We start from the raw sequence: 12,385 nt of genomic DNA, 5'->3' as shown, positions 1-12,385 counted from the left end.
ATACACTTTTTACATTGTGGTGGTGCAAGAGCACAGCCAAATAATCACCAAAGGATTAGTATGGAACTATTAAAGTTTGTAGAAATTGTACAACAGTTGTTGAAATATTTCAGGCTGGACCGCAGTAGTTTAGAGATTGCCATTACTAGGCTAAATGTATTGAATTGTGTCTGAAACAGTTGTATTCAGGGTTCATAGCAGCAGGTAAATAAATAAAAAACACTCCAGCAAGTCATTTGAGTTCATTTATTGAACAGAAGAAAAAAACAAACTCAAAACTATTGTGTTAAAATGTGTTTCATGTTAAAGCATTGTAGCTCATCGCTAATAAAGTGCACTTTCAGTTTACAACCAAATGGAGACTCCAATTCATATCCTCTTTCCCTTCCCATGAGCTCAATCATATTCCACCTGATGCAGGACTCTCTGCGCCAGAGCTCTCCTCGGCAGAACACTACCACAGTAAAATATGTCAGACCAAGTGCAATGACTGAACGTCTCAGTGAGGACGAGTGCATAAGTGTTAATGGAAGATCAGCAATTCTCTTTCCTCTCACCCGGGTCTAAAAATGTGTCAAGACTATACCTGCTACCATTTCCCATCTGGGCACAGTTCAACCAAGAAAAAGTAATAATAAGAAAGGTGACTTCTTCACAAATATGATTATGCAATCGAGTGATTGTAAAATAGCACAGTAGTTCCTAACAGGGTTTCAATGATGGCCAGCGTCAAGCTTACATCTTGAGTGTCTTTACATTTTAAGATCTTCACTTTAAAAAAATATTTTCCTATTTTCAGAAGTATTTTCTACATAATATATATGTACAGTTGTATCTTTACAAAGAAAATAATGCTTTGCCAAAGACTGCAAGGTCAGTATCGACTCCAGTTTGGCACATGTTTGTGATATCACCCAATAACAGACTAAATGGAAGAGACAGAAGAAACAAGCGCATTCAACACCCAGTTTCACCACTTTCACTTTAAATTCTGGCTCACCTGAACAGGCGGACACTAAACTAGCAAACAAATCCTTTCCTAACTCTAATTTAAAATGATATGGATATGAAATGGTAATTCTGCTTATGTGCAGCAAATAGGAATGTAACTCATATGAAAACAAGTTGTTTGATGTCACTACAGGGTATAAACCCTGGACCACTGAGAAAAAACATCGACAATACAAAGGATATCAAATGAATCAACACTATTGAATTTGACTTCTATGCAGTTTAGGATTGAAATGTACTACATATGACCGACACAATCAGTCAGAGACCAACCAAGACAGAACTACTAAGCTGTAGTTCAACATGTGACATGAAAAGAGAAAATAAGACATTTTTGAAGAAGAATACAAAAACAAAGGGATGAAAGAACATCCCTGCAGGTAGTGTGCATTTCACGTGGTGAAGGGGCGAATTTACTTTGATATCAAAAAGCACATAAACACACAGCACTGGAAAATAATCAGCGGCTAAGAAACACATCTACTACTAACATTTACATTTCATTAATATCAGTTTCACTGGGAACTTCCACATTGGGTAACCTCACCTCTTATTGCACTGTTTTCAATATTTCCTGTCAATCAAAAGATTGGGCAGTTCTGGGTTGTTTCTCACCTTATACTTCTCATATTTGTGTTTACCATGCAAACTGATGAAACCAAATTGTTTTTGGTGCAGTCCTATAAAAGTTGTGTCTTACATACACCATGTCCTTCAAATTGAGAGTTTAGACTAAGGGTCTTCAGAGGAGCAATATTACACAGATACCTTCGTTAACTACCTTTCTGCATTACAAATAACAGTAATAAATAAGTACAATAGAATAAATATGACTTTTTGTTCAGAATAAAAATTATAAAGATTCAGCTGACTTCAATGTGGACCAGTCTGACAGAGAAACAGATTTCCTTTCTTGTGTAGTGTAGGAGGATTTGGCTCAGGTGAATTTTATGTTAATTGTGGAGTTGCAACAGCAGGAAAAAGCTCACAACATGATTCTATATTGGGCCTCTTCATTATCAGCATTTACACCTGGAGTTTAGCTTTTGAGTTCTATCTAATTAATGCTCAGATATTGCTTCAAAGCCATTAATAATGCATGAAACCTCTCCATGAGCATTAAACAGTGTTTGTCTCCAACTTCATTCGCTTTACATGCATCAACCATGGACATAAAGCTAAACAAAGAACTAGACAGTGATGGGAAAAATAGCCCATATTAAAGGAATAACAGTGTGTGGGTGACACATGAAGACCTTATATACATAGAAATGATATAGCACCATTTTTGACAGCCTGACCCTTCACCCCATCATGTTCCTGATGGAGAATCACCTTTGCAAATCTTCACTGAGCATCTGGAGCTCAATGTGGACGTAGAATCCATTTTGTTTCCGTCGTGCTGTTAAGCATTTTTGCTTTGGTTTTAAAGTGCAGTCCAGATGCAGGTGACTAAAAGGCAAGAAGCTAATTACAGGGAGAGAGAGAGAAGGATGAAGTGCAGTAAAACCCAGAGGATGGGGGTGGGACAGAGGATTGGCCCGTACATCAGAGAGGTCAGACTTGGAGAATGGGGATGGTGGGAGTCTGAGTCTGTTAGGCTGAAGGTTAAAAAAAAATCCTATTTAGTCTCTCCTGTGTCACTGATGCAGCTCCAGTCACTCTCTGGACTGGTAGAAGAGGATATATCCCGACTCTGAGTTCTTGGAGATGTCTGAGGTAAGCCCGTAAAACTCTTCAATGGCCTGGGCATCAATTTTCTGCACAACACAGTAAGTAAGATGCTGGTAAGTGATAACAAAGAACAATAGCAAATGAACAAACAGATGAGTCAAGGACCATTGCAGCAGAACATAACATGCTGAGAGTGAGAGTGACGCACCTCCACAATGTCATCGTCAAACAGCAGCCAGAAGCCATGACTCTTCACTATGGTGATGTAATGACCTCTGTTTGGACCACTGAGGAAACAAAGACAAAACAGTGAGTCTCTGATGTGTACACTGAGTGCAATCTCAAAACTCTCACTTTGAAATACATCGGACTTCACACAAATATATTCAATGTTGTTTAATTCGGATTTCAAGTAAATATATGTTACTTCAAAGCATTCTTAGTTTTTTATATGAATAATTGTCCTTATTTTGGAATGCAGAATACATATTCAACTTGAGCATTTAATCATGTTCACAATTTTGTGATGTGATTCCAAACTTGTGTTACGGGTTATGGAAGGAGGATGTGCGTCCCTTTTAATTATATAGAATAAAGAGATCATATACAACTACACATTTATTACCCCTGCTTATTAGAGAGAGTACCATCAGCTAAAACCATTTTCTTATGGAGATCAACAGAATTGAGACTGCAAAAGCTTGAGGGAGCAAGCTTTGTTGCATCTCAACACTTTACATGTGATAATTAGTATACTGTACCTGCCACAGTGAACCACCACAGCCACTAGATCGTACATGCGATCCAGGTTAACCGCATCCCCCGATGTATTGAACAGACGGAGCTCTAGGGGGAACACTACTCGATAGGACAGCTTGGTGTAGCGGTGCAGCTGCTCCATGTACTTAAACCTCTTCAGGTGCAGGGCTAGGATCATAGGAAGCTTCTTCACACGCATCCTGCAGAGAAACATACATGCTCAGAGAAGGGTACCATCACACATCACAGTGGTAATTCATCTCAGTGCTTTACTGACCGCTTCTGTGCTTCCTGCTTGCTGCAGCACGCCTCACAGTAGTATTTGTATTCACTGCACAAAGTCTCTGTGTTACTGAAGTCCCTAAAAGGGGGGAGCATGCCACAGGAGGCTTGGTTATTCAATCTTATTCAGACCAAAAGGGAATGTGGTCTACGGTCATCCCGTTTAACTGTGACTAAATGTATAATAAATCAACGCTACCTGAGACAGTGTGTTATGGATGTGTTCTGCTCCACATCCACAGAAAGATCCAGAAAATCTTCATCTTTGCTGCTCACCTGTCAAACAGAGAGAGACACTGAGGTAACTACACTGTCATCCTTTTTGACAGGATCAGTGAGGATAAGCCTGAAGTCCTGCAACACATCACCCACCCGCCCACGCAAATACACACAAACAGTCTTTGAAATGCTGATTGTACTGAGTAGCTTTTGTCTCGGAGCACTGCAGTGCCTTGGTGTTTGCAGAGGGTTGTTCAGGGCAACCCGTCCCACTCTTTGCCTATAAAACCCAGAGGACAAAGCCTACGCCAGCCCTGACGTAGAGCGTGTGGCCGGAGCCCACCGGATGTGATGACTCCCTCATTTCTGTAAAAGACAAGGGTTAATCCCTGTTCAAGACTTATTCAGGAGAGGTCCTTAATTCAGTGTGACACAGGGACAATATTAAATATTCTACCCCTCCAAGAGAGCTCAATGGACAAACAGAGCAGAGCCACACACCGTTTCACAGTTGAGGCAGCGCGTCTCATTGGTCAGCGTGCCCTGGAAGATATCGTGAACCCACGTGGGCTCCGTCTTGTTCTCCGTGTCTGTCTCTGTGGTGACGGGGGTGCCGTTGTTCTTGAGGCGCCCGTTCTGCTTCTCCTGCTTCTTCTCCTCTTGCAGTATGTCGGCCACGGTGTTCAGCAGGTAGTTGAGGAATTCGTGGGCATCCTGTTGCATGTAGTTGTCAAACAGATCTGCAGGGAGATTCAATTAATGGAGATAATTAATAGAAAAATAATGGGGATGTCCCAGGCAACTTTTTTGGCCATTGATCATGTTTCCAGCCATTTAATATTGATTATCTGCCCATACTGAGTCCAATGTTTATATTAATGTGGGGATGCAACTAAGAATTATTTAAATTATTAAAGGTCTCCTATCATGCAAAAAGCACGTTTTGATGTCTTTTATACATAAATATGTGTCCCCGGTGTGTCAGGGAACCTTTAAAGCTAAGGAACCAGAATCAGCACTTCTCTAATGGCGCTTTTCCACTGCAGCACGTAGCACGGTTTAAGCGGGCCGGGTTTGTATTGCTTTTTGCTTTTCCACTAGGGGTAGTTCCGGCTCAGGGCTACTTTTTCACCTTTTTTCTGGCCCTCCAAAATCGAGGTTCTTACCGGGCCAACAACCGGGCTGAATATGCTAAACTAGTGACGCAAACACTCTCGACTGCTCGCTGAATCGCTGGCAAGGGGGCTACAACTACAACAAAATGAACATATTTTACCGTGATTTAATTGTAATACACGTTTCAAAATGATGCCGAAGTAACAACATACTGATACCGGTTAGTAAAAACCATGAATTAATGCTTTGACAAGTCTACAGACAAGACGGCAGGCGAAACATCTTTTAAAATGCGTGTGTGCAGATCGGATCGATCAGGCTAAGCTAACAACGGTTCAAGGTTCTTTATTTAGTCATACGAACATAGCTACAGTGTAGTTATGCCGATGAAAATCTTAGGTCACAGGCTTCTCCAACAGTGCAACACAAAACACAGATAAACAGAAAAATATAGTGCAAGTAAATAGTAAATACAAAAAGAAAAATAGTTTAAAAAAGTGAAATAGTGAAATAGTGCAATAAGAGTCTATATGCAAGTTATTGGAATATGATATATTAGGTAAATAGATAAATAATTTCTAAGTAGCAGCCAGATGTATATGCTCCGTCCACACTCACAACAACGGCCTACAGACATAAATAAACCAGCGACTGTATTCGTCATGACACAGACAGTCTGTGGTTTGTACTTGTTTAACTTTTGTCTAGTTTCTGAACAGATATGAGGAGCTGTGAGCTCTGAGTGCTAACAGCTAACGGCTGATGTTTTGGTTTTGTGGTTTGCATTGAAGATGACGTCACGGCAGTTTTATGCAGTGTTGCTCCGCCCCGCCGATCGCCCCGCCTACACTGCGTTACTATAGTTACTACCCCAGTAACTAAACTGTAATGGAAACGCAGCATAAAGTGAGCCTGGCCTACCAAGGCCTAACCATACCATACTAAGCCTTGAGAGGTCCTGCAGTGGAAAAGTGCCATAACAGGGCTGAAATAGAGGGGTATGAGGCATGGCTAGAAGGGGTGATCTGTTTGGTATTTTGAGCAAAACAAATCATTGACATGTTTTTTATATATTTGCATATATCTGAGACCCATAATATATGCATAAAAATAGCATGATAGGAGATCTTTAAAGTATTAAGGAAATAGTGTTCTTGATTAATTATTAAAAACAACAAAATGTAAAATAATTATTTAAAATAAATTCTGTTATAGATTTTTACTGTAATAATCCAGTATCACAGTACATCCACACACACTTCTGTTTTGACAGATCTGAATGTGAAAGGGGAAAGCTGAGAAGTGGGGAGTCGGAGTCGGGGAGAGAGAAAGCAGAAGAAAAAAAGTCCAGAGAAGAGGCAGCTGACCGAAGCTGGGTCTGAACAGAGATTTCATTGTTCATTCACAAAGAACTTCCTCAATATAGACAGCAGAGAACAGTCAGCCTCTCTGTCAGCTCCGCTCTCTGAATGACCTTACCTCCAACATGCACATGCCCTTCACCTCAAATATTCAGAATACACTAAAGCCAGCACTGCTACCAACATACAATGCACCACCACAAACCCCCCCCTCTGTTTGGTTATGAACATGCATACAAGAGTGCAGATTTTCCTCTGATCCTGGGTTTTTGTTTGCAACATCTATTAACTTGGGTTATGTAAATGTGTAAATGTTAGTGTTATTAGTTTCACCTTTGCTTTTTCTGCCTTTCATAGTTAAAAAAAAAGAAGCAGTTAAAATGTGCATTGTAGTAATTTTCTAAGTGTTAAATCAAGGGATTCACTTAGTAAATTCCTACTAAATATAACATCTGATTTTATGGCTTAATCCAAAAATCTAATAGTAAAATGTTCTAAATGTTCTAGTCATCATTTTCTTATCCACCTTTTTGACTGTAAACCCCTTTTTCCTCGTCCATGTCATTTCTTTTTACGATTTAATCTTTCACTATACTGCATATCATAAAGTTGCACCTTCTTTAAATGTATATATGTAAGGCCTATTTATTGCTACCACCTGTGTGAAGATGGTGTCGACATAAGGCTTAGTAAAAAAACATTTTATTAGGTTTTCAGTTCCTATAAGATTTCCTTTACATCATCTGGGCTCTCACCGTTCTCTTTCCGTAGGCGGGAGATGAACTTCTTGGGCGGGATGACGCCCACTTTCTTCTTCTGCGTGGCAATAGAGTGGAAGAGGTCAGCCAGGCATGTGAGCAGGTTCTCCTTCTTCTTCTGCTGGGCTTTGTAAGACAGCACGTTCTCCCGGAAAGGCCGGCAGAAGTAGAGAGCCTGTAGCACTGAGTTACAGTAACATGTGTTTCCAAACTGTAGGAAGGAAAGAGCAGACACATTCAAAGATGAGGACCAAAAGGTAAGTTTTTCTTTTAGATTATTGTTTGAACTAGCTGGTGGAAAAATACCCAATTGGTCAAATGTTTTTAACAACTTGGCGGACATGTAAGGTGTTGAGAAAAGTGTGTGTTTACATGAATGTGATATTACAGATACAGAACATCCCTATGTTGGGCAACAGGCTCATAAACAACACCCTCACCTTCACTGCTCACTATCCAGTAGAGGACATGACTCACTGAAGTCCTGTGGCAGTTTGTTTTGAAAAATGACACCAATGTTTTCTGGCAAAGCCCTTTGTTAATGTATGAGAGGCTTTAGTGACACTCACATTGACCAATCCGAAGTAGTGTTCATTGATTGGGAACTGCTCTGGGCCGATGTCTTTCTCCAGAGCAGAGGCATTGGTGCCCTGAAAGACAAAACATAAGACATGAAAACATGAGGGTGTTTTTGTTATCAGTTCTTCAACACCATCATCGCTCTTATCATTCAGTTCATATGGAAAGTAACGAGGCCAGAATGAAAGCCTGATTTGTTTAATGTAGTCTATGTACATACAGCCAAATGAATATGTAAATGTTGGGAAGTCAACAAGCACCAACTTGGTAACTGAGGGTTTAAAACTAAGAGGTAAAACAACAATAGAGGCCTCTCTTTCATGCAGCATAATTGATAAAATTATCCTCTTTGCCAAATTTCACTGTATCAGTTTCTTCATCTCGATGCCTTTTCTCAAAACCTTCCTGTCAAAGTAGAAAAAGGATATGTCCTAATTAGGTAGACCCATGTGAAAGGTCAAGAATATACAACCCCTGATTGCGGAGGCTCACCACTTATCTCTGGTCGGAGCCTTTTCACTTGTCAGAGCTCAAAGCTTTTCCAAATGAACCAAAGCTTTGTTTTGCGAACACAGAAGACAATTTAGTTTGGGGACGGCTTTGACTTTCAATGACTTTCATTTCTCCCTGTCAAAGCGGACAGTGAATACCTCTTTGTCTGATTTACCACTTGGAGGCTGAAAACAAGTCCATGTACTGTACCCATACAAACTGGCTCTTTCCTTGTGGGACGTTTTATAATGCAAACAACATGACCTTTATATTACATATCTGGAGAGAAATAGTGGTAATGCAACCCAAGTGGACCATAATTCAAATAGTCAAAGTAATACATGACAATGGAATAATTGTGTTTGCACTCAGGGGTTTTAGAGTTGGATAAACAGACTATAAGCAGAAAACTACATTTCTTATATTCAAAATATAACCATGATTCTTTTTATTTGTGCCTTTTACGCTCAAATAATTCAATAAAAGAATGTGGGAGAAAAAAACATTTTAGTCAATAAGCAGTTTATTGTACTTTAGCAGTGTACTAAAGACTGCAATAAAGGAACTGGTTACTCAGTACTACGTGTTTATTGAGTGCAAGAGATATTATTATTGCGATATTAAACAATGTAACGGCATATCCAATGATAGTTATTGAAGGTTTGTTATGAAGAGAAATACAAATATAGCTAGAGTTCAAACCACTAATACATCAGTTTTAAATGTCTTTTTTTTCTTTTCAGTTGTCTACGATGGTGAACTAAATATTTATGGGTTTCGGGACTGTTAGTTGGGTCAAAAACAATTTAAAGAGGTTTCTTGGTCTCATTTAAACTAATGAGCATTTTCAATAAGAACAAAAACCAAGATAATGACCAAGATTGGATTATTTTCTTTGTCATAAATGGTACAAAACCAAATTATACATCATCTTGTGGTGTGGGAAACTATTACAAGTCTGTCATTTTGTAAACAGCACATTTATTTGATTAAATCATAGAATAAAGCAGTTACAGTCCTCCTAACTAGAAGATTATATGTATGATCTTAAGTATACAACTCAGCCCTACCACTAACAGAAGCTAACTTATTGTACAACAAAACACTGGCTGTAGTGTAGGGGACACAAGCTGCATCCTTTCACTTACAGTACAGTACCACTTATATTAACTGTTAATACGACAACTATCCACACAGTTAATTCAACATTCACTTGTGTTTAGCAGTGCTGTAACACTTCTTCAGGAGGAATATCTTTACCAATGTGTCTGTTAAACTCACAATAAACCCAAATATATAAAACTTGTTGTGCTTGGGATGCTGGGTATTAACTCTTTGTAGTGGGGGCCATTAATGCAGGGCAGCACTGCAGGCTCCTGACATTAGTATCCCTAGTCTCAATGAAGGGTCGGCTCTCTGCTAACTGGATGTCAGCAGCTCTCTGCAGCCGCAACACGTTATGCAATCACAACAAGCTGTCAAAGGCAGAGCAATGCTTCATTCGCCTGTCAATCATCGCTGACAGCTTTGCAAATCTACATTGTCTCTCAGCAGGATGCAAAAACAACGAAGCAGCAGTGTGTAAAGCTCTCCAAAATGAATATGAAGGATGGGATGCAGGCCCGTCTGAGCACCGACACCTGATAAAACTCTGAATCCTAGTATCTGTTACATGCATGTGCATCTCCCCCCTGCACATTGTGTGTGACTGCAGGGGGGGGGGTGACTAACCCATGAACATCATTACACACCAGGAACACAGTGGCTGCAGGCAAATCGATAGCAACACACATAACCAGCAAGGTACTCACCATATTACAAATGGAGGCGATGTTTCTGACAGTCATTTAGTTTACAGTGTGCCCCTCGCCGCCATCTTTATAAAATAAACATGATTTGAGAGCAAGGCGACGCTGAGAAATTAAGTTAAATCGCAGCCCCGGCTGGAGGCCAGACTGCAACCCCAAGCGTCAGAAAGAGAGAGAGACGCAGAGCAGCATGCAGCAGCACGGAGCTGAACCTCAGAGACACGGATTCATCCTCACACACATCCCATAAACACCTGGAACCCGTTAATGCATGGGTGGATGGTGGACAGACGAAGTTGCAGGCAGCAGGTTGTTAGCAACGAGCAGCAAACAAGCGTGATGTGTGTAAGGAAGCGGTAGCCCCGCCCACACGAGCTGAAATCCGGAGCTGATTGGTTCAGATGTACTGGGTTTGATTGACAGGATCACAACACCACAACCAGACTTTGTTTGGATGAGCTGCAACCAATCAGCAGCAAGGGTTTGACGCAATGGTGTGAGGGAATTGTAGTTCATTTCTGAGCTAGGTTTAAAGAGATTGTGTAGGCTGTTGTAATGCAAGATGTTCTGTAAAGATATAAAGTTATCAATTACGTATTCTTTACAATTGATCATGTTATAAATACATAGATTATTTAGTTTATACATTTCAGAAAATACTGAAAAATGTAACTATCCTGTGGTTTGAGCCAAGGTTTTGTCTTCAAATTAATTATGAATAAACATTTAATATCATTTTAATCAAACAGTTCTAAACTTATAAAGATAGATGAGTCAAAAGACAGTTTGAGTCCTTCGCTCCCTATAATCTAAATTGGTTGCTTTTCTCCTTAGAACCTTTTTGCTTTTGAAAAAAACAACAATTGTTTGTAAAAGAAGGAATGTGCTAATACTTATTGCACTTGTATATTTTGTATATTGTAAATTCCCAAGCAAAAGACAATCTAATCAATAAAACTGTTGGGCACTTGTCATCATTCTTGACATTTTGTAGACTAAATAACTAATTAATCAATTTGCAGGTATTCTGCACTCAAACCACCAATTAGCTGACCATAAAGTAAGTGTCCCATCTGCAGGGGTCCCAGGGCCCTCAGGACACTCTCATTCATCACTGTCTTTGTTAGTGATTTCACAACAATCTCCTTGCAATTATCTCCTTAGAATTTACATGTGAACTAAAAGAAAGGAAAACAACAAATAATTATGATTAACATACTTCAAAAGGAACGGGAAAGCAGAGAGAGATAAAAACTATTCACAGAAAAACAAACAACAGAATAACAGGGTTGCCAGTTTGAGCCGTGGAGGATGGGAACGTTTCATTGTTCATCAGACGTTTGATATGCGCCACTGGTTTATTTAGACATTTGTTGATTGACGTTTTCTCGCAGGGAATGTATGAATACTTCTGATTGGCAGGGAAACAATTACATAGGGTGGAAGCTTATTTATACAGAACAGACCCAGACTTCATTTACATTTCATTATAGTCTGTGTTAATGGGGCACTGTGGTTGAAGCTGCTCTTTTCCTGACTCTACTGCTTTTAATGTCCTTATGTGCTTTCTGATGGACGTGGATAATGTCTTCACTGTAAAAACTAACATATGATAAACTTTCATTGTCACCCAGCAACAAAAATAGGTTTGATAACAGCTTCTGTACATCTGCTGAGTCTTGTTGATGAGATAACATCTGTTTTATCTTCCTTTTCAGGCTGTGCAGGTCAGTTTATGTGTTGACAGGAGGCTTCAGGTGAAAAGCAAAGGTGGGAGAATTCACTCTGTTTATATGAAGTTTTAATCTCTCTCATCCAGTGTGTGATTGCCTCCATGTTTGGATTGAGTTGACAGGACTTTTGTATCCACAGCACGGTTTTTCATCAGCCAGCAGGTGAACCTCAGAGGACCTTCTCTGCTCAGTGGTTCAGATCAGAAGTGAGGGGGGTTGTCTTGATTTCTATGAGGGCGCACGTGCACTACACACAGGCAGACAAACATAGAGAAAAAAAGGAAAAAAACCGAGCTCAGAAAATGTTTCCAGTAAACGAGGCTGCCTTCATGACTTCCTGTTGTTCAGAAAAAAGAGGGGAATGAATAATGCACCATTTCTGTACCTCAGAGAAAATAACCCTGCGAACAGAATCTGATTCACTGCAGCCTGGGGACATTTGGTACAGGCTTTTGAAAAACATTGCAGAACAGCTTGTCTTTTTCACTCCATCACAGTTGGTATACATTCCACAGTTTGGATGTGAATCATAAATCTTTGTAAAACTGCATAAAATATTCAGTTTTGAAGTGTCACTGTTAAATGTTATCATG

The 12,385-nt window shown here is 39.8% G+C and overlaps 1 protein-coding gene across 1 annotated transcript; it reads right to left on the bottom strand.

The window, feature by feature from the left end:
- Nucleotides 1-231: 231 nt before the first annotated feature.
- usp46 (ubiquitin specific peptidase 46) lies at nucleotides 232-10,388 on the bottom strand. The gene is made up of 9 exons (XM_034147754.1): nucleotides 10,063-10,388; nucleotides 7,750-7,830; nucleotides 7,178-7,391; nucleotides 4,447-4,685; nucleotides 3,926-4,002; nucleotides 3,722-3,805; nucleotides 3,447-3,644; nucleotides 2,894-2,972; nucleotides 232-2,771 (listed from the first exon to the last, which is right to left on the bottom strand). Exons 1-9 carry the CDS (start codon nucleotides 10,096-10,098, stop codon nucleotides 2,670-2,672), a joined length of 1,110 nt encoding a protein of 369 aa, XP_034003645.1. The 5' UTR covers nucleotides 10,099-10,388; the 3' UTR covers nucleotides 232-2,669.
- Nucleotides 10,389-12,385: the final 1,997 nt, after the last annotated feature.

This window comes from Trematomus bernacchii, unplaced genomic scaffold (assembly GCF_902827165.1).
Source record: "Trematomus bernacchii unplaced genomic scaffold, fTreBer1.1, whole genome shotgun sequence".
NCBI classification, from domain to species: Eukaryota; Metazoa; Chordata; class Actinopteri; order Perciformes; family Nototheniidae; genus Trematomus; species Trematomus bernacchii.
Note: the sequence above shows the minus strand (reverse complement) of the source record. Positions and strands in the feature narration are given on the sequence as shown.

Coding starts and splice junctions, on each gene's coding strand:
- usp46 (XM_034147754.1), bottom strand. CDS start 10,098: ATGACTGTCAGAAACATCGCCTCCATTTGTAATATG. Junction 7,831..10,062: donor TCGCCTCCATTTGTAATATG/GTGAGTACCTTG, acceptor TTTGTCTTTCAG/GGCACCAATGCCTCTGCTCT. Junction 3,806..3,925: donor TCCATAACACACTGTCTCAG/GTAGCGTTGATT, acceptor CCCCCCTTTTAG/GGACTTCAGTAACACAGAGA.